At 38.9% G+C, this 26,695-nt stretch overlaps 2 protein-coding genes across 2 annotated transcripts in view; both read right to left on the bottom strand.

The window, feature by feature from the left end:
• The window catches only part of cacnb4a (calcium channel, voltage-dependent, beta 4a subunit), a gene marked incomplete at its 3' end in the record, with an annotated part of 36,491 nt that extends 26,878 nt beyond the window's left edge, over positions 1-9,613 (bottom strand). Inside the window, exons 1-2 of the mRNA XM_083921077.1 lie at positions 9,506-9,613; positions 6,389-6,472 (exon numbers count right to left, since the gene is read on the bottom strand). Of these exons, the coding sequence (XP_083777203.1) occupies positions 6,389-6,472; positions 9,506-9,568 (147 nt within the window). The 5' untranslated portion in view covers positions 9,569-9,613. The remainder of the gene's footprint in view (positions 1-6,388; positions 6,473-9,505) is intronic.
• A 2,251-nt stretch (positions 9,614-11,864) lies between these two features.
• stam2 (signal transducing adaptor molecule (SH3 domain and ITAM motif) 2) lies at positions 11,865-26,216 on the bottom strand. Its single transcript, XM_083922267.1, has 14 exons — positions 26,077-26,216; positions 23,926-24,010; positions 23,482-23,557; positions 22,345-22,440; positions 21,915-22,061; positions 18,923-18,992; positions 18,307-18,505; positions 17,319-17,413; positions 17,083-17,165; positions 16,899-16,986; positions 16,733-16,787; positions 16,411-16,558; positions 14,892-15,058; positions 11,865-14,464 (listed from the first exon to the last, which is right to left on the bottom strand). Exons 1-14 carry the CDS (start codon positions 26,114-26,116, stop codon positions 14,275-14,277), a joined length of 1,539 nt encoding a protein of 512 aa, XP_083778393.1. The 5' UTR covers positions 26,117-26,216; the 3' UTR covers positions 11,865-14,274.
• Between the last annotated feature and the right edge of the window lie 479 nt (positions 26,217-26,695).

Genomic DNA, 26,695 nt, shown 5'->3' with positions numbered 1-26,695 from the left:
ATGAGGTCTTTAGTTCATAGCTGCATTACTGCTACAAGTCATTTTCAGGTCAGCCTTGGATATCAGCCCAATAAAACATTTAGCAGCTCCATCAGAATTCATTACTGTACCACTATCACTTTGCAATGTGCATGGCAAACAAAGACGGTGGATGTGCTGTGTGCACAGTATGTTGTAGTTCTAGCAAAGTATGTTTGATGCATTTTCTACCTTTAAAAACTTCAGTCTTTTTATTTATTTTCAAACCTTGCAACGAACCTTGTTGGGGTTTCATCCGATTGTTGCAACTCTTAAAGTTCAATCAAATTAAATCTGGCTAACCTAAATCATGAGGTCTCTGTAAACTATTATCACTTCTGCCGCTAAATGAATACAGCTATTACATTTGTTTTTAATGTTATTGTGTTATTAAGAATGACACAACACATATGTTGCACACCCCATGTTCATGGTTGTAGCAGTCATCTGTAAAAATCAACATAGGAAAAGTGAAGTTCTAACATCCGAGATCATGCTCTTGATGAGTTACCTTAAAGATTTGTGTTGCTTTCAGGTCCAACGGCAGAAAACAAGAAAGACATGGAAATTTCACTTTTTGTCAGTTATTTCACTTGAGTTTGTGTTTTCTGTTGTCAGCAGAGATAGAAGTCCTTGCCTAGTTTCCCACCTGCCTCTTCTTATGCTTTCGTACACACTGATTTATTCATTCATTCATTCATTCATCTTCAACCGCTTGTCCCTGTCAGGGTCGCGCGGGGGGGGGGGGGGGGGGGGGGGGCGGAGCCGATCACAGCTGACATCGGGCGCGAGGCGGGGTACACCCTGGACAGGACGCCAGTCTATCGCAGGGCAGTCCACATCAATTATAGGCACAAGACTGTCTTTATTTTTCTCTTCTTTTAGTGGCTCGATGCCCATTACCACAGCCTGTTACCACCCTCTGCTGTCTGCTGTAGAAACACATGTGTGTCACTGTAAAAACAACACTGTACTCACTCTCATCAAACAACAAAAACAGCACCACTGCTGGCAGAAACAAAAAACCTCTGCAATACTCATCAGGCTCGTGTCTGCTATTCACTAATGCATATGCACAGCAGAAAAGTTGGCAGGAGTCTGATGCTCTACATTAGTTACTCAAAAACATCCCACTGAAGCACTTTTCTGTCTGAAGCTGACCTTATTTCACATGCTGGTGGGATTAATTGCATTTTGCTGATACACAGAGTTATTTCCTGCGAACACGCACAAGCAGCACTCTGACGCAGGGTGTGTGACGTATAGCCATCACGTACATGTATTAGCGCTCAACAAACACAAATATCAAAGAAAATGTGGAATCAGAGCTAATTCCCTCCGTGCCATTCAACGCTGCAGCTCTGGATTATTTCAAACATCTGCCGAGCTTTGGCATCCTCTTAGCGTGGAGCTCAGAGGTTTGCACCGGAAACCATTCAGGCATCCGCTCACCGACCACGCAGAGGAACATCTGTCCACACGAGCGGTGCATGTAGACATTCGGGACACACCTTGTGGGAGAATCAGCTTTCTACCAGCACCTCAGTGTTACAGATAGTGATCTGCTCATTATATCACGTGGTGACTCATTCTGATCAACATACAGTATCTCCTCAAACACCTTCTGTTCTGTTTTTTGTTTTGGACTTCCTTTTCACTAAACTCCCTGGACATCCCACAGACCCCGGCCGCTTTCCACACTCGTCCTTTATTAACCCTAATACTTGAAGTCAATCTGCAGTGACCTCACCTTTCGTAAAACTTCCCTTAACGGCGATGGAAACCCATTTGTCAATCTCATATTTCTCTGCGTGATGGGCTCCTACACAAACACGCTAGTATCTGCCAAAGAAAACAGTTTTCGCCTGTGCTTTTCCTGCTGGTTTGAAGTGGGTGCAGTGAGATCACCAATATTTGAGTCACAATCTGATGACAGTCGTGTGGTTGTTTGCTCACAGTCAATCCAATCTAATTAATCCACACCCAAACAGTCTTGATGGAGCACATGAGCTGAGTTTCTGATCGCCAGACTCTCGATTCAAAAATAATGTTGGATGTTTTTTTTCCAACTTTGATTCTTGTTCATTTAGTCGTGATATTTAATGTCAGAGAGAAATACTTGAGGGGCTTTAACACGCTAACAACACTAATTTGGTTGTTAAAGAGATAGTTTGGATATTTTGAAAGGGGGTCGTATTACTATAAAGCGGTTAAGGTGCACACTAAGAACATTTCCACCGTTTTAGCCTGTCAGAGAGCCCTGTTTAAGTTTACGAGGGGGAAGCTGAAGCATTGTCTGTGCTCTCCCCCAAACCACCAGACTCCTTTAATAAAAAGTTGACGGTTAGTTTGTGTTATTGTGTGACTTTGGTGTTTTAAAGGGCTAGTAACTAACAAAACTAACAAACAAACTAACCACTCATGGCAGCGGTAGACCAGCAACTCCCATGTTCTGAGGTAAAATTACTGTTTTTTGTCAAAGGCTAAATTTCCCCACTATATAAACTTAAACACAGCATGTGTGTGAAAATATTCTAAATATAGCGTACACCAGTGCATGTGAGCGCCGTGGGAGCATGAGGATTTTGAAAGGAGAGCAGTTTTTCAAAGTTGAATCTCGGCCAACTCCAATTTTGCTCTGGTACCGCACTCACCATGAGATCAAAGCATGCCCGAGCTCATCTCTGTGTTACTGCAGTGCGGCAGAGCATCTGATAAATACAAGGCAGCTTTATCTTTTTTTGGGTGCCAGTGGTGAGAGATTTGAGTGGAGCGAGGAGCGGAAATTCTCACCTCGCCACTAAACTGATATTGATTTTTTTATCCGTGTGCCTGTTTCAGGTGGCTAAAATAAGATTAGCTGTTAGCCCCCGTCCACAGCAGGACGTTGCTTTGCTACTGTGCCCGTCATCCTGTCTGCTTCTCCAAACTGGAGGCCCACTGTCATCGACTGACTATGAACAGATACCTCACACAACCCGATTCAAAAAATCTGAGCTATAGCTTTAAAATCAATTCCCCATTCAGAAGTTAAATGAACGAGTGAACCTGATTAACCTTTCTGTCCAGGCCTTTTCCCCTGTGCCATAAAAACAGGATTTCACAGAACTGCGATAAGGATGAAGAATTGAGATCCTGTCCAACAGCTAACAGGACTTACGTGTAATATATCCAAATGTTCTGGAGAATACATCTGATACAAGTATTCTTGAAAGGCTGCATTTTCCTCAGCTTTCTTTTCTTTCATGAGAGCGTTGACGGTCAGAGAAATGTACTTTCTACTGAAAAAGGAGGAGGAGGTACACAGTCCTGCTAATCAACCTTCTGGGCTTGACCCATGTTGTTGAAGGCCGGCTGTTACTATGGATACACGAGGGAATCAAAGAGAGCCCACTGCTCCTCTTCTCACCTGATGATGATCACACCGGTGATGACACGAATCACAGCGGGGGTGGTAAAGAAATCTGTTCGCACACAATGAGCAAAAGGAATGAGCAAGAGATTTTATGTGTACATCAATCTGTCATTTTGTCTCCCTTTTTTGGACTCTTCTACTTTCTAAATGTTGTTTGGTTCTTTCTGTCTATTATATCTTGTGTTTCCTCCTTACATAATTATTCCATGACGCTTTCATGCAGTGGGCATTCAATAATTAATGGCAGATGACAATAGGTTGAACATGCAGTACATACACTGGTGTGTAATTAAAACACAAAGCCATCAATAATTCTAAAGGACTTTGCTATTTATGGGAATCCAACATCATCTATTTGGTAGTTATACTGTCTGTACTTATGCTCCCACCACCAAAGACCAATGTTATGATAAAATATGTATTGTGGCGCACTGGAACAGTTTGCCATGCTTTATATAAGAAGCTACAACACTAAGTTTCAAGATTTTCTTTGCGATATGGATGGATAACGAGGTCCGGTTTTAACTTTTAGACAAGACTTTATAGGTCAACCAATAAAATGTACATTTATAATTCTGCAATGGTTCATAGATTACGTTCTAAACAAATATATAACTCTCAGATATCTCTGCAAATATGCTTTTATACATGTCTGATATCTTTCAAATACATGTATCTTGTGTTGTTCTTGCATAGAACTAAGAATAAAAGCAAAAAGTGAACAAAATAGGCTTCTGTCTGTAAATCGATATAATTGGATGTAAATGTATGGGTTTGATACTATGCTAATGTAGTACTTCACTGTTTACTGTATGATGTGTAAGTGAAAACATTGTTTAATATGACTACGAGTATTTATTTAAATATTTTTCCAGGAAGAGTTGTTGTTGTCAAGGCAACACATAATGGGGATCACAATTAACAATAACCAACACTGTACAAGTTCAGTGAAAATGCTCTTAAATGAGAAACTAGATTGAGCTAAAAAGTGATATGTGCGACCTCTAATACCTCAGGACTTAATCTACTCACACAATACAATCTCACACGTACAAACATGGCCTACATGTGATAGAAAATGCGGCAGCCGCAGATCTTGACACTATCATAAATCACATCAGGCTATTAGCTTTGACATGTGCTTTTGTTAGTACGTTCACAGGAAAAAGCCTCTGACCTGATTCCTTTTGGTTCGATGTTATTGCGTCTCCTCAGTGAGACACATGGTGCACATTATGCAGCCGCACAAGGTCACGGAGAAGTAAAAGAAAGAGAGGACGTAAGGTAGCTAAGGACAAACTATCCGTGTGCGGCTGAATGGCCTCTGCAGCCTCAGTTCCCTTGGTAACTTGTTAGCAGCATGTCCAAGTGCAGGGTAACTCCCCTCTGTGTTATGAATTACAGAAGGGACTTAATACAGGAAACCAATATGAATTTGTTTAACAGTGACACACTTAAAGGCGGCGGCAGCGACTGCATTCAAACTGCCCTGCCTAACCGCGTCCTTATGAATTATACATGCTTGATAGACGCCTCCTAAGCAGCTGTGCAGGCTGATTTCCCAGGCTGATACAAATCAAGGTCACTAAGTCCGTAAACCAGTGGTTCTCAAACTTTTGTTCAATAATGTACCTCCTGACCATAAAAAAACACCAGTGCAACATCAGTGTCTGAACACAGAAAACACCTAAAATGCTACAGTAGAATTTCACATGTTTAGTATCAATAAGTAAATTAACAGCAAACCAATTTTTTGTCATCATGCAATAACACTAAGACGACACTGTAGCTGCACTGAAGTGTCTTTTGATAAGCTGCATTTATCAACTGTGTGTTTTCCGCTGCATTGCCGCTATGTTTCCGACCCCAAATCCATTTTCGCCGCTTTCGTCTGTCATTCAACGTTGAAAGTGACTTCCCGCACATAGTGAACAAACGTAATTGTAAACGTGATCGCGTTAGTTTGCATTCGACAGTTGACGACTGCATTGAAAATAAGAATCGTGCATGACTGATATTTTGTATTAACATTTAAAAAAGATCTCACCAACCCCCTGCAGTATCACAAAGTAGCCCTGCTACACTGACACACTGCCCTGAACTACAGCCGAGGCCAAAAGGCAGCACATCGTCTCATGTCATAGTCCTTCTGTTCATGACTCGCTTGACATTAATGAATCATTTATGACTGAAACTAAAAGATCCTCTATCCTGATCTTGGTCATTTCATATCTCGATAATGATAAATATCATGATATAGCGTGTTCTCTGGTAATGCAATAAATAAATAGTCTATATGAAATTTCTATTTTTGTGTACTCCTGTGTGAATTTAATACATAACAAATTAAAAATACCCTTACTTACTCTCTCACTTTGGTGCCAAATAAATCTAAAATGAATCCATTTGGATGACGTAACTGTGTATCAGCATATCTCGAAGTATGATTTCATCATGAAAGGATTCCTTTGAAAGGCGATACACAATCATAGGGAATTATTGTTCAGCTCTGCTAAAAGTTTAACAATGAACTGAGGTCAGAAGCCAACAGTGGTGCCTTTTTCTCAAGTCTGTCAAAAACATTAAGAGGAGTTTTAAAGGAGGAGTTTCCTTCAATAGAAAATGTGTTTTTATCATTCACTGTCAGTCCTGGGACTGGTATCAGGCATTAGTGTTAGACTGCACTGTACTGGTAATTGTTGTCTAAAGGTTGCCAAATTGTCTAAAATATAGATTTACACTGTTACAGAGATTTTACACTGTCCTGTTCTCATCATCATGTTTCCCCAGAATCAAGGCTTTAAGGATTATTCAAGAATTATTTTTTTGCTATTTCAATGTAGTTGATAGGAGTTTTGTTTGGAGAGCTCACACACATGTACAGCAACCAAAACTTGGTATATTATGTTCAAACCCCATGGTAACGAGCCCTGCTAATGTGGTGACGTGTCCTACCTGTCTGAGGATGAAGCTGGTGGAGGTGGTGCTGCCGTCGGACCTCTTCAGCCGACTGCGTCTGGAGTACGTCCCTCTGTTAGCCTGGTGAGCACAAAACACACACAACTTTTCATTCTCTGTATTTGTGATTGTGTTATTGCCATATCTTTATTTATCCCTTGCTCTCTTCCACACTTTACTCAAGGTCACCTTTTTCCTCCAACAACCCTCATTAAAAACCAGCGTCTCAAGTCTCTGGGGGGTTGACTGTCCAGCTGCCTCTTGTCTTCTGTGATGATTTTATTTTTATTGCTCTATTAGACTAATATCCTTAGAACATTTATTTGGCATGGATGCTGCCAAGCTGCACTGATTCACTTTGTGTGACCCACTTTCATACATAGCCCATTTGTTTTAGTGCTAAAGGAATAAATGAAGTGAAACAATTCACCTGAGATGCAAGAGGAGGGGCGAAATATGATTAATGACGTCTCAGCTTCTCTAACACTGCATGCAAGGTCGGCATGAGGCGATATGAAAATGTAATGTCACGTCCATAATAATTTCTATTCATGATATTATCCATCCATCTTCAACTGCATGTCCCTATCGGGGTCGCAGGGGGGCGTGAGGCGGGGTACACCCTGGACAGGACGCCAGTCTATCACAGGGCACATAGAGACAAACAGAGACAGACAACCTTTCACATTCACACCTACGGGCAATTTAGAGTCATCAATGAACCTAACACATGCATGTCTTTGGACTGTGGGAGGAAGCTGGAGAACCGAGAGAGAACCCACACAGACACGAGAACATGCAAACTCCACACAGAAGGGCCCCAGCCGGGATTCAAACCAGAAACCCCTTTGCTATGAGGCGACAGTGCTAACCACCACCCCACCGCGCCACCCGATTCATGATATCATCCCTCTTAAAATGGCTTTACCTCACATTTTGTTAAGGAACAAATATTTGGATTGCCTCACAGATAGGACACACGTTTATTTAAGTGAGAAACAAACAATAAAAAACAATATTAAATAAGGTTAACAGAAATCAAAAGGTCCCCCTTATTAAAAGCCATAGTACAGTATGTCAGAAAAAAAAACCGCAACTGTCACAACTGTCTGAATTCGAGATCCACATTGTCACTTTTAATGGCCCTTTTGACTGCATCACATGAGTCCTCATTAGCTGATTGATTTTGCTCAGTTGCCATGGAGCCGTATAAGAAAAACAATAAATATATAAAGATATATATATATCTCACATTCAAGACGCTGGGACTGGGTAATGTGCAACATTCATGACTTAATGATCAAAAATACAGTAGCTGGTGATTCATCTTCTGTCAAACAAACTAATCGATTAATTTACTTTTTTTTCCAGCATCTACAATCATCAGCATTATTCATATTACTTATTTATCTGTTGTTAGTCCTTCTGATGCCGTCTGTGTTCTCTTGCACTTTTCATACCCTCTATCGACAGCACGTCTGTACTACTTCCTGTATTTATTCTCTTATCACCTTAGTATAACATATTTATACCTGTGCGAGTACACTGTAGATTATATTCAATGTACCATTGGTTTAATGTTAATATATGCAGCCAAGCAGGCCAGCCATTAAGGAATTACGGACAAGATTTTCCAAATTCCCCCCCAGTCCAGCTTCTTGCCATTCATTGCCTAACATTATCTAATATTACCACTGTCATATATATCAGGATTACAGACCATGCTTATTTCAATCTCTGTGTTTTTTCAAATCTTATTTCATGAGCAAATGCTTTTTATTGTATTTTGTTTCTTACCTACCTCATTTGTTTCATGATGTACTGTGTGTCACACTGCTGCTGTAAAATTGAAATTTACCTCTGGGATTGGCAAAGTACGATATGGTCAAAGTCGTCTATCCCCAAATAGATCATTCCATATCTCGTTAAACGATGAAAAGTCAGTAAATAAATAAATAGGCTATATGAATCTATATCTGTCTATTGGGTGTTAAGCTGAAACGATTGGTCAATTAACCAAAAGGTCAAAAAGAAAATGAATGGGTAATATATGGGTAACCCTTGTAATCATTTTTTAATTTAACAAAAATGCAAGATATTTGCTAGTTTCAGCTCTTCCGCAAATATGAGGATTTTATGTTTTTCCTTGTGACAGTACATTAAACAATTTTGGATGATAAGACAGACTTTTTAATAGACATTTTGTACTATTTTATGACATTTCACACACAAAACAATTAGTGATTGATTGATTGAAAAAAAATTCTGAATAAGATGATGAAAGAAACAATGAATAACTTCCTTCTCTATAATTGTCTCCTTCATGTTATGCAACTCGAGGCATATATTGAAGTAAGAAATATGTACAGACGGTTGTGGGATTAAAGTGTCAAACATTGTATTAAGGAATGTATCCATATTGCACAGTATCTATCTATCTATCTATCTATCTATCTATCTATCTATCTATCTATGTATCTATCTATCTATCTATCTATCTATCTATCTATCTATCTATCTACCTATCTATCTATCTATCTATCCATCTATCCATCTATGTATCTAAAAAATAAAACATTCCCTAGGGATTTGTCTGCACTTGTTTATTGGCACTGACAGCAGAGGACTGATACAGTAGAATTACAAATTACAGCCCTAATATCAACTACATTTACTAAATACTGCCTCAGTGTTAAAGAAAATCTATTCCTCCTGTGTAACAAAGTGACTTGGACCATGCCCGTACATGAGGAGGGAGATGGATCAGAAAATGCTTAATAATTAAAATCCCAATTTAATTTATTTTTGAATAAATCAAATCTTCATCATGCAGCGGGACCTTGTGTGCCTGTGCTTGATAAATGACACCTCATTAGGGATTATGAAAAATGTAGCTTCGGGTTAAAAAGGGAAGCAGAATGATGAGTTAAGTGTGTCTGTAGGGATCATTTCTAAAAAAGTCAATGCTCAATGTTGCTGTTCTTGTAGGATATTGATCACCAATAACACTATTTTTCCCCTTCAATAGTATTATTCTGATTCACATTATAATAATACAAAAATAAAATGTGAATTAGGAGTATCTGATTTGTCACGATTTGTTAATGTTCCTACCTGAAACACGGGCTTCTGCATCCCTTCTCCTATCCCGTGTCGGGTGTAGATGTGCCGGGACATATCAGCCAGTTCATCGGTCCAGGGCGGAGGCTGCCTCTCGGTGCCGCTCCACTGGAACTGCTGCTGCTCCGGTGGCGGACAGTGGACGGCCGGCTCCAGCTTTGCTCCGGTTCACGCTTCACTACCACAGAAGAGCAAAGGAAAGATGTCCCGCACTCTGCAGTAGGTCTGCACAGATGATGCCCGTGCATCAGTGAGACCACGGAGAGGATGCTAAACCCTCCCCCCTCCTCTCACATCACATCACAGTTTGTGGTGCTGCGTTCACGGACAACGTAGAAATTCTGGATTTTTAGCAATGCAACTCGAGGTACGCACCAAAAAGAGAGGTACTTGTTTCACAAATCTAAACTTGTTGTACACATGGGAATACGTTTCTTTTTATTTATTTTTTTATCAACATTGGTTTCTAATTGATAAATACTTAATGTGAGTAACGGCACTGAGAGTTACAGGACTGAGTTTTGAACATACAATTAGCAAATACATACAAATGATATGCTAATAGCATGACGACACTTAGCATACGAGTGGTTTAGCAAAAATATCTTTAAATAAAACATGATAACATCTAAGAAATAATTTAGGTAACAGGACTGAACGTTAATATTGATATTATCAGTCATATACTACACAAATATAGAAAACAGAGAGAGAGAACTTAGTTTTGGTCTTCGGGGACTCAACTGATGTTACTTCCGGTTAATCATGTGACGTAAGAAATGTCCTAAATTGTCATGGTAACAGGACAGAGTGCAAACCTGGGGACACGATTTAAATGTGTATTTTAACTCAAATATATATATATATATATATATATAATGGATTTTGGATGAGAAAACAATATTGTATGTTTAAATGAAATATAGAGTCACACAATAATACAAAGAGAAAGTTTTCTGAAGGATTCTTATAATATTTAATTGAAAATAAGTGTAAAAGGTTGTGGATAGCCTACAAAAAAATATATATAATATATATAATAGGTTGTTTTTATTGAGGTTTTACATAATGTATCTTCAAATTGTAATTAAAAATTTAAAAATAATTTATTATACATATACTCTTTGTGCATTTTTATGTATGAAATGTCCTGGGAATGGAAAAAGTCAATTCGACTGAATGGCCCACCTGTTACATTAATCATCCCATATTTATTCCAGCACCCTTTGCACCATTGTATTACTATTTATACACTTTATTGCTGTTAATATATATATATATATATATATATATATATATAGTATATATATATATATACAGTATATATGCACATAGCCTTGTAGTTAAATGTTTGTTTTACCTTTGTCCAGCTTTGTCATCCTTGTTCTTAGCTTTATGTCTACTTCTGTGTTAGTAGCCTTCAATGAGCCTTCAATATATATATATATATATATATATATATATATATATATATATATATATATATATATAGCATAAACACTCTTGTCTAGAGCTCAGGCAAATTTTACAATTCATTGTGTAAAAAAAGTCATAAAAAATGACACTGCCTCACTTCAAATACTATAGGCTAGATTTAATAAGTCCTTTAAAAAAACATAATGACAGACATTGTCCATGATAATGACTGGTAACTTTAAATAAAGTTAATGCCAAATATAACATGTTTTAATATAGAGTATAGGCCTATATAATGCATTTATAGTATTTTATGTTGTTATATTGTAGCCCAAGCACTTTCTAACGATTCAGTGCTGTATTCTTCACTTTAAAATAAATCAGGCCAGTTTTCATCTCACCACTTAATCTAGGACAAACAACAGCTGATAAAAGCTCCTCAGTCGTCCTCACCAGACAGCAGCACCAGCTGTGCCGTTTTCAGACAATCTCACTGCAGGTCAGTGGAAAGCCTTTAGGCTGCATGCTTACCCTGAAGAACAGCCTGCGGTGTGTTTGGCCTTCAACATTTAATGATGGTTTTTACCTGCGCTTTGCCACCAGAAGAACGCTGGCATTTAACGGATTCCCAGAGCAGCTTTTTGAAAAGTATAGAGCAGAAACTGTAAAAAAGCCAATTTCAATGAATAAATCAGACCCTCTGGATAATGATCATATTATAAGCTTGCTCATCACATGCAGCTGGTGAACTGTGCAGGGAATGGGAGAGACTAATTAGGTGCAGAGTTACTATTTAAATACTCTTCCTCTTAATTGGATAAATGTAATTACCTAAGAGGAACCCAAAGGGAAATGTCGGTGGTGAAAAAAAGCAAAAAACAGACAAACCTCAACACAGGTAAATTTCTTTTTATTTCAAAGAATATTATAAGTTTGCTCTGTTAAAAAAAAGCAGTTTTTAAAATCCTGGATAAAGGAACTTTTCCTGGAATCTTTTAAATATACAGAATTATACATATCCAGCAGATTCTGAGACTGCAATTCCTCGCCAAAGTTGTCTGTGTCATTCTTTGATTTCTACAGAAAAACAAGGCATCCAGTGGTAAATAAATGTTTACAAAGCTAAGGTGCAATGTCAATGTCACACCGACAAAACCAGGTATTTTACATCTAATATACAATGCCTTTAATATGAGGCGCGTAAAAGAAATATAGATAGTTCTGGCTAAATTTATAACTACTGCAACACCACTGTAACTTCTAAGCGGCTCCTTAATTTTATCCCCGAAACTGAATCAAAACCAACAGTAGGTTTAAAACATGATTTCTCACTTGACTTTTTTCATAACAGCCGCTAATTGTTTATGAACCTTTTTGAAAATGTCTTTCATTTTGCCTGGAAAATGGAAGTAAAAGCAGGAGCAAAGTTAAAGAATAATAATTACACATTCTCCAGCCATGTAAATTATACATGTATAATGTCTCAATATATATATATATAAATCAAAGTACAGGCAATGGCATTGACAATTTTGAAATTGAAGTATATAGACATGGAAAATCTCAGCGTCGTGCATTTGCATAAAACATGGACTTCGAACAGGTTTCCGCTAAATGGAAGAGACCTCACACATGAAGATGAGAGGCGGGGAGGTACTGATGTAATAATCATGAACAAATGCAGGATTTCACCAGATTTATAAAGCAAAAAGCTCCAACTAAGTATATCTCAGTTCGCCCTTGAATCGAATGATCCTCGTGAAAATCAGTGTTACTTTACAAAGATGACGAACCTATTAAGGGTAAGCCCTCAAACACATACAGAGATGTAAAAAACAAAAATGTGCACAAATACACACTCACACACACAAACAAACACACAAAATGTCATCTTAAATATTATATAAATGCAACCACAGAATGCATTACAAGGCAGTGAGTTTAAGGGAAAGTATTGTTTTAACCATTGACTGAAATACAAAAAAAAAACTGTTATCATACATAGTTGAAAAGATGGTTTGCACTTCTGTTAAAAACACAGATCAGCTAAAGTGATGGATGCTGGTGAGGAAGAAACAATGGAGCTCTTGCCTTAAAAATGAATGCACACTTAACCCCTGAAGCGAGCACATGCACCGTCCCACAAACTTAATAAGAGCCGACTTTGCAGAAACACGAGCTCTCACGCCAATCCAGCTGTTTTTCAATCATTTAGTGCAAACTGCACTAAAAAGGACAAAGAGATGGTCTGAACAAACTGCACTTCCGATGAATTCACCTACAGACTTAAAAACAAGAGGACTATTAAAAACCAAAAGAAAAACAAAACGTTTAGGACATGTTCACGTTGATGCAGATGCATCTGAAAATGCCGTGTAGGTGTCAAATGGGGTTCAATCCACACAAGCTAGCACTCAAGTAACCTGTGCATCACAGCTCAGTTATCTCTGACCAATCTACAACAAGACCAGTGTTCAATTGGATTTACTCTGGAGAGCGTTTTGGAATAGTTGCGTTTTTGACGGCTTGCTGTCCAGTGGTGTTGTTCAGTCATCTGTCGGAACAGATGTGCTTCAGTTTTGATCGATACAGCTGTCTAAGCCAACTGTGCAGAGGCTCACTTTTCACTTTCATTTCACATGCAGAGCAGCTACTCTAGACTATTCAATTCCGACTTGCGCATTTAATTGCATGGTGTTGTATCAGGCTATATAGGCTTCCAAAGCACTTCTAGTGCACAAAAGTACTGTGGCAGTACTTTTCTCATTCATCTACATTGTTGTGAACATGACCTGAACCTCTGGTACCAGCTTGGAAGAGGACAAGTTGTGTGAATTCTTTGAATGGGGTCAATTCAGAAATAGGGGGTACTATGGATTGTTAAATGCTAATTTCAGAATTAGGCGATGACTGCTCATTATACCATCCTGTATTGGTGGGGAAAATCCAACTTTTCTTCTGTGTTGACCTGTGATGTGTGTGAAGACCAGAGCTGCGTTCACTGTTGGCTGGGAAAAAGCAGTGAAGGACAGGAAAAGACTCCTGACGGCATGTTAAGCCTCATATACAGTCGCTGAGGACATGCACACAGAGAGTGTCCGGACTCAGATGAACGACAGACCTACGATACATACACACCTCAGTTACTTCAACTTTCGCAGCGTGTGTTCAATGCAGCTCATCAGGCACAAAGGATGGCTGAAGGAATGTTCCTAAAGCAATTGCCCCCCACACACACACACGCACATACACACACAATCATGCAAGGTAAGCCTAATGAACACACCACTGGAAACTGAAACATCTGAAGTGTGTATTCATCTCAGGTCTGCAGTCAGTCAAGAGTTTTACAGCAGAGGCTGCTGATAATATGCTGCCTGCTGCTGCTGTGGAGCCTGGTGAGGGGGAGCAGCCACAGGATATGACACAGGAGGCATGCTGGAGTTGTGATAGGTCGACATGTCCATGGCCATCCCTGCCTGGTGCGGGTAAGGAGCGGCAGTAGCTTGGGTCATGTACTGAGCGTTCATACCACTGCTGTGAAGGAAATACAGATGGGACACTTAGCACCAACAGCAAATAAGGAAACAGAGTCTCAACACCTCTCACGTAGAGATAAATCTTTAGTACATCGACAGACTATGGCAGAAGGAACAATAATCAAATCAAACAAGACAAATAATACATCCATACAATCCAGGGCACAGCATAATTTCTAAGCTATTAGTAAAAACATACTTTCATAGAACCCAATCGTCAAAAATATTAGCTTGTTCATGGCAAAGATCTGAGGCGTCGAGCCACCTTTATTATTAGGCAATGCAAGTTTATTTATACAGCACATTTCAGCAACAAGGCAATTCACGTGACATGAACCCTGTCTTTATTTGTATTTGGAGTGTGTGTTGTTTCTGCTCGGACAGCCTTACAGATCCTGTTCACAGTGGTGAGGCTGTTTTCTTACCTCATGTAGGGAGGCTGTACAGCTTGACTGTTGGGTGGGGCTGAGACATTGGGGGGCAGTGAGTGCAGCTGTCCAGGCTGGTCACTGGGCAGAGTGTAGGGCTGCGTGGGTGGAGCCTGGGGCATCCCTGGAGGCAGGTAGGGGCCGCTGGCCGGGCCGAGGTAGCCCTGAGCATACCGGAGAGAAGGTAGGCTTTAATAAGTGCTACGAGCATGATTAATGTCACACTTTGTCTTCACTAAAAAAAGATGTGGAAAGAGCGTTTCACCAGCCCACGGAGTGGTAACAAGGTGTGAAAAATACCTTGGCAACACTAACTGTACGTTTGACCTCCAGAAAATCAAATGAAAGTTAGATACAGAACGTGAAATTTAAAAACTGCCTGTTGTTGGATGAATAAAGTGCACATTATTACAGTAAGTCAGGTAGTGTTGCTATGAATAGTATTGATACACTTTTAAGTGTTTAGGCATAACAGGTTCTTCCAACCTGGTAGGGAATTTTACAGCACTCTGCCGAAAAAAAAAGAGGTAGGGGTTAAACAGCACTGCGGTGAAGGTCTGCCCAGTGAAAAGGACATTTTTCTAAATCTCTAAGGAGACAGTGACATCAATCATTACAGAGAAAACAGCCACTGCCAAGAAAATCCAGGCAGCCTCCGACTCTCCAGGGAGGAGAAAACGGCTGACTGAATGTCAAGCTATCAAGATGAGTATTAGAAGAAGAAAAAATAAACTGCTTTGCTGGCCAAATATAACAAAAGAGTGTAGGATGTGAGATAAAAAAAAAAATATGGAGACTCATAGCAAGATATAGTCATGTCCCTGCACTGAATGATTTTCCTGTACATTATTCCTCCATGAAAAAAGCACCACATCAAGAGATCAATAGAATGAGAGTCTACTCAGTGCTGACATTTAATAATGCAGGGTGCTTGTGGGTGGGCACACTGGCAGTTAACAGTTTGTCAAGACACGCCTCTTCTTTAACACAGAAAATCTCTATATCTTCGTAGTGTTCTGAAATGTCAGCCAGCCTCTGACTGAACTCCTCCTTAAATTATGTATGACTTAGCGTCCTATTGACTCAGCGTGCGTCGCAAGACAGAGAAAAGAGGACTACAGTACACCAAGAACCTTCAGGGATTTGATCTGAAGTTATTCAAGCATGCACAAATTTACTGTATAAAGTTGTGTTTATGCAACAACCTTAATTCAACATCATGTGCATACGTGGCCTGTCATTTAAACCGGAGCCATGATGTATAAGCAGCTTCAGTTAACTCAGAAAGAACACTTTGAAGGTGGTACTCCAGTTATACTGTTGTTTGTCTTGTGCCTCTCATTTAGTTGTCCGCTGTTTTTTTGTTAGTAATTGATTCATTGATTGACTTGTATGATGCCGAGCTACATAAGTAACATGTTTAAATATCATTGTTAAACACAAGATTAAATTAAATGTATTCAAAAAAGTGAGAGTTTGGGTAGCACAGAGGACAACTTTGGTGCATTCTTCTGACCTGCATGGCTACAGCTGAGCTGCTTGGAGCGTACTGCGTCTGCATCTTGGAGTAGGCGGAGTAGAATGGGGCCTCGTTCATGAGCTTGTTGTAAAGTTCCAGGGCCTCCAGGACTTTAACGTTCAGCTCTGACAACTCTGAGTGTTTCCTGCAACATAGGAGAGATACATTTGTTGGACATGTCTAAGTTGGTTATAGATAGTCTTTCAAAGTCTCGACTAAGCTGAGGCACAAACATCACTATCTCTAGCACTCTAGCTGGACCTTTTACGAATCAGTAATAATAATTGTGATGGATATAAGATGTTCGATGACACTCTACCTGTCAATCTCCTGTAGCTTCTCATCAATCATTGGGTTCATCTGTTCACATGCACCTGTTCAGATATTTACAGTTAGGGAGAGAAAGAGAAACAGAGTTAGAGGAAAAGAAAACACTGTTGCTCAGACAGTCTGCAGTAGATTTACACCAGCATGAAGGTTTTTACCCTCCAGCTGGATCAGCTCTGCAGAGTCAGGTGATGGATCTGCAGGATCTGCATTCTGCAGTAGTGCCAGTGTTCTGTCCATCTTCCCCTGCAGAGAGAAGAAAGCAGCTTTGGGTTGGCAAATGTTTGATTGGAGTGTGATTTAAGTTTGTAAATATATAGAGCACTGAGGAAATGTAGTTACATCGTCAATGAAGACGGGCTCAGGCTCGACTTTGGTTTCCAGGCTCGTCTCTTCAGGACTGGCTGCCTTATCCACAAACGCCACTGTGGAGTGAAAGGTTGAGTTCAATTAGCAGTTCTAAAACTAATTTGCTCCAGTTGAAATCATATAGATGAAGAGCATAAAGGGCTGATGTGCTTTCAGTGTGCAGCTGAAGGGGCTACAATGTTCACTGTCGGATTAATAGAAAGACAAACCTGTCTCTGGCTCAGCATTCAGATTGGTTGTGACAAAGTTGGAAGGGAAAAGCCCCACTCCTCTGTGGTTTTCTCCTTTCCACCAGTTTGGATCACTATGAACAAAATCATGGAACAGGAAAAACATCAATGTCTTTGCATCTAAAGCCGAAATGATTCTAAGAGTTTGTTTTGGTCTGCATGACTGTGTGGATGTTAACTTGGAATATAGTGGCTGCTTGCAAGTGAGCTATAAGTGTCTGACTGAGTTTCAGAACAGTCAATCTCAATATGAAAAAATTCCTTCATACTTGTGTCTGCCACTGATGAGCTGCTAAATGTGTCCTACGGAGTCTTCAGTTGTTTCCTTACTTTATTTGTGAACAGACTACGTCCTGCATTTAATTCATTATTTGGAGCAAATTTAGAATCTAAATTAGGAAGGATGTATAAAATGGTGTGGCTCTATTAAGCAATCAACAGCAGAAATTGATACTTATATATATTTTACAGATGTTTGCTTTATGGTAATCAATGAGTGGAATCAGAATTTATGTGCCTTCTTGTTTTTTTTTTACATTACTCCAAGAACATGATATAAACTCTATGCTCACTATATGGAAGCTTCATTTAACTGCATCTCTCATTGTTCATGTTCAAAGACTGGAAATAAATGAAACTAATCACACAGGCATAAAAGTAAATATAAACGTATATGTGTAAATATACCCTGTATTACAAATCATGTTAGATAATTCGGTACTGGAAACATAGTTCTGGTAAGCCTCTTCGACACACTGGGCCTGGGCCCAGCTTAAAAGGTAGGATTTATTGCAACACTGAATTGGACTGCATGCATTTGAAAAATAGATACAATTTGGTATGATTCTGTATCCGTATTTTATAATCTGAGGATATCACTAGGAAGTCAGCAGTACCAATGGCAGTCGTACTAATTTAGTGGATAAAGCAGAGCTGATTCGTGGCTGGGCGTGTCATGAAACATTACCTGTCATCCAAAACCAGAATAAGTTCTCCAGTTTTGAAGGTCAGCTCATTATCTTCAGCCGCTTCGAAGTCGTACAGCGCACGCACCTTCCGAGCCTCCTGACCCCCGCTGCCGTTGCTGTAGCTTGGGGGGTCAGAGGTCGCGGACAGGGGCCGTGTCTCTGCCTGCTGCTTCTGCTCCTGCAAGGACAGCTCGATGGCTGGGAGAGGAGGAGGAGGTTTGGATGGGACGAGGAGCGAACAGGAGAGAAGAGGACGTTTGTCAAATGTCCAAATATGTCCTTGGCGCAGACACCGGATTGATTTTTAAAAAAATGTTCAGAATAACAATAAGACAGCTCTCAGAAGAACGCTTAAATGTAAGATGAAAAGAATCAATAACGCAGAGAAAACAACAACCTTTTGATGTATGTAAACAGAAAATCCAGTCGATAATCAATTTAAACTCTTCTACTCCATTAAACTGAGTATATTTCTGATAATATTGGTATAAAAGAATAGTAATATGCCTCAAATATAAAGTACAGCAGCTGGAAAACATGCATCAGTTGTAGAAAATAATGCATAGAACAGATGAAGTTCACTAATGATGAAAAAGGTGTATGGTCTCACTTTACCTTTAGCCAGGTTGTCGTCATCATCCAATGCTTTGCTTGCAGCAGGTGTGCTGACCTTTGTGGAGGACCCCTGCAGTCAATGTAGAAAGATAAGGTCATGGCTCTGTGTGTGTGTGTGTGTGTGTGTGTGTGTGTGTGTGTGTGTGTGTGTGTGTGTGTGTGTGTGTGTGTGTGTGTGTGTGTGTGTGTGTGTGTGTGTGTGTGTGTGTGTGTGTGTGTGTGTGTGTGTGTGTACGCAGGAGGGTAGTGTAGCACAAAAGACTAGAAGTTAAAACTGGATTTCCAGTTACTGTAATGCCACCTGCAGAGCATGTTGGGTACTACACGTTGCTCAGCCGTGACTCACAACTGTCCAATTATCTTTTGTCTAAAGTGACCTAAGGCAGCGCCCTGACATAGTAATGAGGTCAAAGTGCACAAAACAGGTCAAATGGATGTTGTTTCCAGTGCTAAACCACCACATAGTCACAGAGGGTGAACTAAAACAGAGTTTTACAGAGGCTGGTCGTGTGTCTTGGTTAGATCAAATGCTCATGGTATTGTGGCTGACAAATAACCGCAGGAACAAAAGAGCGTTATTCTGGTTAATAAAGTGCATCGTGAAAAATTTGATATTGGGTACAGATTATTTGTTACTTTTGTTTGTCATTGTTATTGGGATCTTGAGACATATGGCCATTTCCATTAAAGCCAGACCAATATTAACGGCCAATACTGGCTATCACAGACATATGAGTATCTACGGGTGTATTGTTGTCCAATATGCGTCTATATGAAACATTTTACAGAACATGTAATGCTGAAAATTATGCTTGGGGTGATTTACATATGGTGTCACATACATTTTATATAAAATTTAAAATAAATACTGAAAAAGACTCAAATACTGAGTATACAGTACTATTTAGTGATATATTTATTTATTTCAATTGTCAGCAATTGCTTGATACCGAATTTGATATTTATTTTATATTTATTTATTGTGTATTTTCTCAGTGTTCATTTCTAGAACTTGTTGACAGTGGTACATAAATAATGTAAAATATGCTTTAATAAAGTTATTTATTTGGGGAAAGATTGGTGCACAATTCACACAGACTAAGGGTCTATTTTGATTCCAGCTCAAAAATTCACTATATTGTCTGCCATGTCGGTTATCTGTGAATTTCCCCCTCTAAAATAAGTATCGGTACAGAGCACTGTATAAACTCTTTGAAGTACTCATCCAGGAAGATAGCCTTTGAGAAGCTTTTGTGAAACAGTTAATAATCAGTGCATTGCAGAGCACCGGTGCCTGATGGGTGGAGTTCTTTCTCCATGTAAAACTGGTACACAACACTGTACGTGCCAATTCAGCCGAGCTTAACAGCCTGTGCAGCAAGAAGACAGAATGCAACCAAGAGAGAGGTAAACGTCAGGGACCGGGAAAACCAATTTGTTTTACATGACTTGATAGTGAGCGGCTGAAAAAAGTACCAGCATGCTGTCTAAAATTGACATTAAAGTTCAGCGTGAATGAAGCTAAAGGTAAACACTGGGAGGCGGTTCCACAGCTTGAGTCACACTAACCTGCTGCTGTTTGCTCATCAGATGATTAAATGTCATACCTGCGACATCATGTGCAACCTGCTTTCCATTAGAGCAGGTTTCCTAGCCCTCTCCACATTATACAACACCCCAAGACAGCACAATAGAGCACAGTGAGAGGATGAGTCATTTGATAGAGTTCAGATCAAGGTGATGTTTATCAAGTCCTTTTCTACTTTTACACAGATAACAATGTTCATTTTTGATTGCCATTGTCAGAGAGGTATTAATATAACTAGATGTTATTATCAAAGCCATTGTTTGCAGTGGTGTTGAAATTGAATAACAACACATATTAAAACCTGTGAGCCACAGAGACTATAACCACAGATGATGCATTTGTAGGTCAACCGCTTGACGACAACCTGAGAGCAAAGTCCCTTCAACCCTGACACACATGAGGTTGTTACCTAACAAAACCACACAGACATCAAACAAAAGGTAGAGCAGACCACAGAAGGCAGCTCTGCTCAGAACAATCAGGAAGACAGTCCCGATCCCCGGACATACACACACAGCTACAGAATTATGGGAAATATGTGAAGAGGAAATACCACCGTCTGTAGGCACTTGCCATACAAACACATGCAGACATGCTCCACCCAACCTAAACCTTCACACTGGCAACACACTGGTCTGCAGTGAAACCACAGTAGTAACGGCAGCCTCAGGCTAGACGAGAAGCATTGACACACTTATTTTGTTATTGTGGTCTACGGTCTGAAACTGTAATTCAAGGAAGAAAACCGGCAAAAGACAGGAGAGTGAAAGGGGATGGCTAACAAATGACTTGTGCTGAATAATACCCAAGTCAGAATGTGCAGTTTCTAACATATGGCACAAAGTGTTAGGATGCAACTGACTATGCTTCACACCTGACTGCGGCGGAAAACTTTTCTTTGCCAACACAGCAACTCTGGCATGAAACCAAATTGTAGATACGTCTCAAAAAAATAAAAACAGCTGGTATCATAGCGGCAGACAGAATAAGTATTCTTCCTTATAGAGGATGTATTAAACAACGCTAAGTAATTAAGGCTTACAGTGATTTTTTTTTGTTTTTCTAAACTGGGGACTTTAAGCCCATGAGAAACCGGATTTGGAGACAGTTTTATAAATATAAGTGGATGTTTTGGAAAATAATATGATGATATCAGTGTTGATGTGTTTTTAACTGCTGATTTACTAACAATTAGTTTAGGCTATCCATAAAAATCCAAAAGGATAAAAGAAATTGTGGTTGAAAGAACATGGAACGGGCATGTTTTTCAAAACAGTGGTTGTAATGCTGTCTTGTAAGTTTTATATTTTTGTTATTTATGTTTGTCTGGTGAAGGCGAGACGGCATTGATTTGCTCCTTGCTTTATGTCTATACTTAAAAATCCTCACGTGATGTAAACATACCTGTGAGGATGAGGATGGGAAGCTGATGCCCTCCTCTTTCAGAGACTTGATGGTGGCGCTGATCAAGCTGAGTTGTGGATCCTTCTGGAAGTCTTCGGCCCACTCCACCATCAGAGCCTTAAGCTTTTCACACACCTTGGGGTGGGCCTACGGAGGATATGCAAACATACAGCTGTGATGCACTCTCCTGTATTTGTATGCAAAAAGTAACCCTAATAGCCCAGTGACGGGCTCTAAGAGTTGAGGACTAGATGGTAAGAAAGTTGTTATGATTCTATTTGTGACATTTCAGTTCGCCTTCTTCAGAGTGTGAGGGAGTACATGTGTGAGAATGACACAGGTCAAAAGTGTACAAAGAGATGACAGATAAATGTGGTTATAAAAAAGGAATAATGAGAAAGGCTAAGGGTTAACAGACACATTTACATACCCTGCTCAGCACACTCCGTACTTCACTGGCAAACTCCCTCGAGCAGATTTCCAAGTGGAATATTTTTCCGCAGTTTGATACACAAGCACCCAGCAACTGCAAGAGAAGTTGAAATTGTAAAAATGAATTCAAGAGAATTTTTTGACTCCAATGTCGGTATTGATTCAGCTTATTGATTCAGATCTTTACTGATTCAATTATTGATTCCAGATCAATTTTCTGTGGGGGGAAAATGGGCCTCACAGGTTTTCAGTGTATGTATTGGAAAATGATTTTTCAAACAAGGAAGGGTATTTTTTCTACCACTCACATTACTCAATTATTAATTATTCAAAGCAAGTATTAATTATTGAAACTTTTGTAATTAAAAAAAGTTTCAATGGTAGTGAGGCTTTAATTATTTGAGTAAGTGAACACGTGGATCTAAATATAGAACAGGTCATGTGACAGTTGATCATGACTTAGACAGTAGCAGCGCTGATATGACTCAATCCGTGAAATCTTCCACTTTTCCTGAATGGCTCTAACAATGGGAACATGGATCAGTTACAGCTCAAGTGCAGCTTAATTGCATTGGTGGAAACTAATTTTATAATGGAACAGAAAATCCTGTTTCTTTTTGTCTGTTGTTCAGAGAATTGTATATACTTTGGGTTTAAAATGGTTCTTTTGAACATCTGCTGCAGACAGATGAAGGAAAATACATAGTATGTTTGGGATAACCACGGTACTGAAGCTGCCTATTAGTGATTTAGATTTTGAGCAACACGTTTTAGTAATCTTGAGTTATTTGTAACTGCTGCTTTGTGAAGCCTTTTTCAGCTCAATTTGTTTTGCAATTAGATTATTTTTTTACTAAATAATGTCTCCCAGCCTCTCTTCTCATCTCATCTTCAACCGCTTATCCGGGGTCAGGTCGCGGGGACAGCAGCTTTAGCAGAGGACCCCAAACTTCCCTTTCCCGGGCCACATTAACTATGAAGTGTATATAGAGTAAATTGTTATAATATCTATTAGATATTGAGTTCACTTTTCTTTTTCTTGCTTCGGAAGGAATTCTTCTTTCCTTAGTTTCTAGTTACTTTTTTAATAAATGAGTGAAACGTGTGTAGATGTGGTGGCATGAAAGCAACTCACATTGAGGGCCTGCATGGCAACATGAGGCACTTTGTGGTTGACTCTTTTCATAATGGATCTCAAGCTGTCCTTTGGTCTGAAACACAAGAGAACACAACAGATTTCAGTGCTCGTACAACAATTACTAAACAACAAACAGGTCCTGATGATATCTGGTGTGGATGATTTTCAAACGTAATGTCGCTCATCCCAATGTTCTGCTCTTAAATGAGGAGTTAATTGTTCTATTGTTGCTCAATTGACTTTATATTGGATTTTCAATGTGTTATTAGTCAGCAGTTTTCAGTACATGCTTCACAGTAAAAATAGTAAATATCACAGCAAGCTGCTATTGATAAAAAACAATTCCCCTGGCAGATGATGGGAATTGTTTTGACAATTCAGTGCTGCACAAATGTTTATGAGCTTCTATCATTCACATGAAAATGCCTTTTTCCAGCTTACCCATTGGTTGTTGTCCCAATCTTATCGCAGATGTCCATGATGAGCCCCCAGTCATCTGTCGTGTTGTTTTCATTGGTTGACTTCTCTGGAAATTTGGCAAACAGGGATACAGTGCATATGGTCGAGTGAGAAGATGTCTTCACTGGCATCACTGCTGTGCCAGTCCCAGAGGCCAAGTGTTATGAATAGCAAGCGTTGAACTGACACTTAAACTGGTTAATGTTGTATCAAAGCCTTTCAATCTCAAGTTAAAAGAAATCTTGCAGGAGTCCTATAATTTTAACAATTTCATTTTAGGTCATAGGTCAGGGGTGGGCAATTCCAGTCCTGGAGGGGCACTGTCCTGCATGTTTAACACACCTGAGTCTAACAACAATATCTGTGACAAGCATCAGCTGCTTGATAACGAGAAAATCTTAGAATCAGGTGTGTTAGAGCAGAGAGAAACCTAAAACATGCAGGACAGTGGCTCTCCAGGACCGGAACCACCTACCCCTGGCCTAAGCAATACCCACACTCATAAAATGGCATGAAGTTAAAAAGTTCATATTTAGGTATTCAATATCTTACACATATGTATTCATTTTCATGATAATAGTGGTGGCGATCTTTTTGTCAGGCAGTGACTCACCATTGTTTTCTAATATGTTCGCAGGAAATACCTAAAATGCACATTTCCCACCCATTGTGATGATGCCCATCATCCTGACTATATAACACTAGAGCCAGTTAGTAAGTGCAACAGTGCACTATTGTCTGCTCATACAAACACTGTGGTGATGCAGGGACAGATACGGGTGAATCACCTAGGAACTTTGCATGATTTTTTTTTCTTTTTTTTACATAACGCAACTATGAGTAAGGACATATGACCGAAGACACATTATAATCAAACTGACTCAAAGCAGAAGAGTCTTAACTACAGTCAAATCTATTCGTTGATTAAATTAGAGAACGAATGAATTCCCAAACATTTTCAAAAGGGGCAATAAACTTATAATTCATCATACATTCATCTTACATTACAAACTTAGACTTCTCTTTATTGATCTCTTTGGGAGCAGTCGCACAAGTAAATTGAATTTCCAGCAGCTTAAAATAACAAGGGAGGTATAAAAAAAATACAGTATAAGATAACCAATAAACTCTTAAATACAATAAATACAGAAGGTATTAAAAAAAACAATAAACAGTAAACAATAAATACATAAAAAGCCCAAGGTCAGATATTTAAATTCCCTGTATTGTCTGACCAACAGTGAAAAACTTAACCTGTTAACTCAACTATCACATAAAACAACAAAAACATCAAATCATCCCAAGTGAGAACAGAAACTAGAGAGTATTTGGCACTTATACATTTTAAAAACAATAATCAATCGACTATCAAAATAACTGCCCATTAGACATGTCAGCTCCTTTTGATAAATGAATCATCTAAATAAAAATGAATCAAGTCATACTGTATATAATGATTTTATATACCTGTAAACTGAATATTGTGGGGTTTATTCGCTTGTGTATGTGAAAAAAAAAATAAAATAAATAAAAAAATAATAAAGAATAAATAAATAAATGTATGACAGAGGAAGCGGTGACTTACTAACAATGAATTATGTAGACGGGTTGGGATTTAATACGTGTATACTTTCGGACATGTCAAAAACAAAGGAAAAATATCTATGCTTTCTACAGTGGTCGTGTAATAATATCTTCTGTATGACCTTTTCTGTTTTCTTTTTAAAAAAAATAAACACATATTATAATATTTGATTGTAACCCTAATAATCCTAGTATCACCATGGTAACGTTACATGTGATATATGACCAATATGACCGGGTTTCACATGATGTAGTAACCGACGTTAGCCAGTCACGGTGTATATGAATCAGACTCCTGGTTACTTATCCAGCTTAGCCAAGCAAATTAACCGATAAACGTAATGTTAGTTGTTGACAATTAGTCCGCTACACACTAACAAAGCTTCCCAGACTAGTGAATGTTGTTGTTACCAAAAACTGACATCGTTGAATAAACTTAACAACGCGACATCGAACTAAAGAAGCCAAGCTAAGCTAACGTTAGCTTCGAGTGTTGTTGTTGGCCCTTTCGTTATCGATAAAACACCAAAGAAAATGACATTCACTTACCGACATCTTGGTCAAATGGATTTTGGGCAAACAAAGGCATGCTGACGATTAAAAAAGAGCCAGACTATTTGACAAAAGCAGAGTGAATTTAATCTCCAGACTGTAAACCTAAACAAATATCTCTTCCTTGTCCATTAAACTGGCACCAGTTGCTCTTCCGGAAACCAGGCTGCCCTTGATAATGCCTGAGCAGAATGTTTAGTGCAGTGTGCAAAGTGTGTTTTTAAATATGCTTAGTGCGTTTAATTAGTATTTATTATTATAACTATTGAAAGTACAGCACGTTGGCAGGGAGTCCTCAAATGTTCCACAATACTTGGCACTTGTTTATTTATTAATTTTTCAATTTTCTTTATTAAAGTTAGGTTTTAGGACTAGATGAAATAATCCCTTGTTACAAAAAACCCTGAGATTAAAAAAAAGATTCAATATAAACATTAATTTCTTACATGGTTATACTCAATACCAACATGTAGCCTATATCTAAATGTAGACATATTAATAACATCAATTAAAATATACAAATACAGTGAAAAAAATAATTGTAAAAAAAGGAATAAAAATAACAAAGCAAAACAGTGAACTCTGCTTAACTAAGGGATTCAATTTAATATGCTTA

The sequence above is a fragment of the Echiichthys vipera genome, assembly GCF_963691815.1.
Source record: "Echiichthys vipera genome assembly, chromosome: 10".
In the NCBI taxonomy this organism is placed as follows: domain Eukaryota; kingdom Metazoa; phylum Chordata; class Actinopteri; order Perciformes; family Trachinidae; genus Echiichthys; species Echiichthys vipera.
The sequence above is the reverse complement of the archived record's forward strand: the minus strand, read 5'-3'. Positions and strand labels throughout refer to the sequence as shown.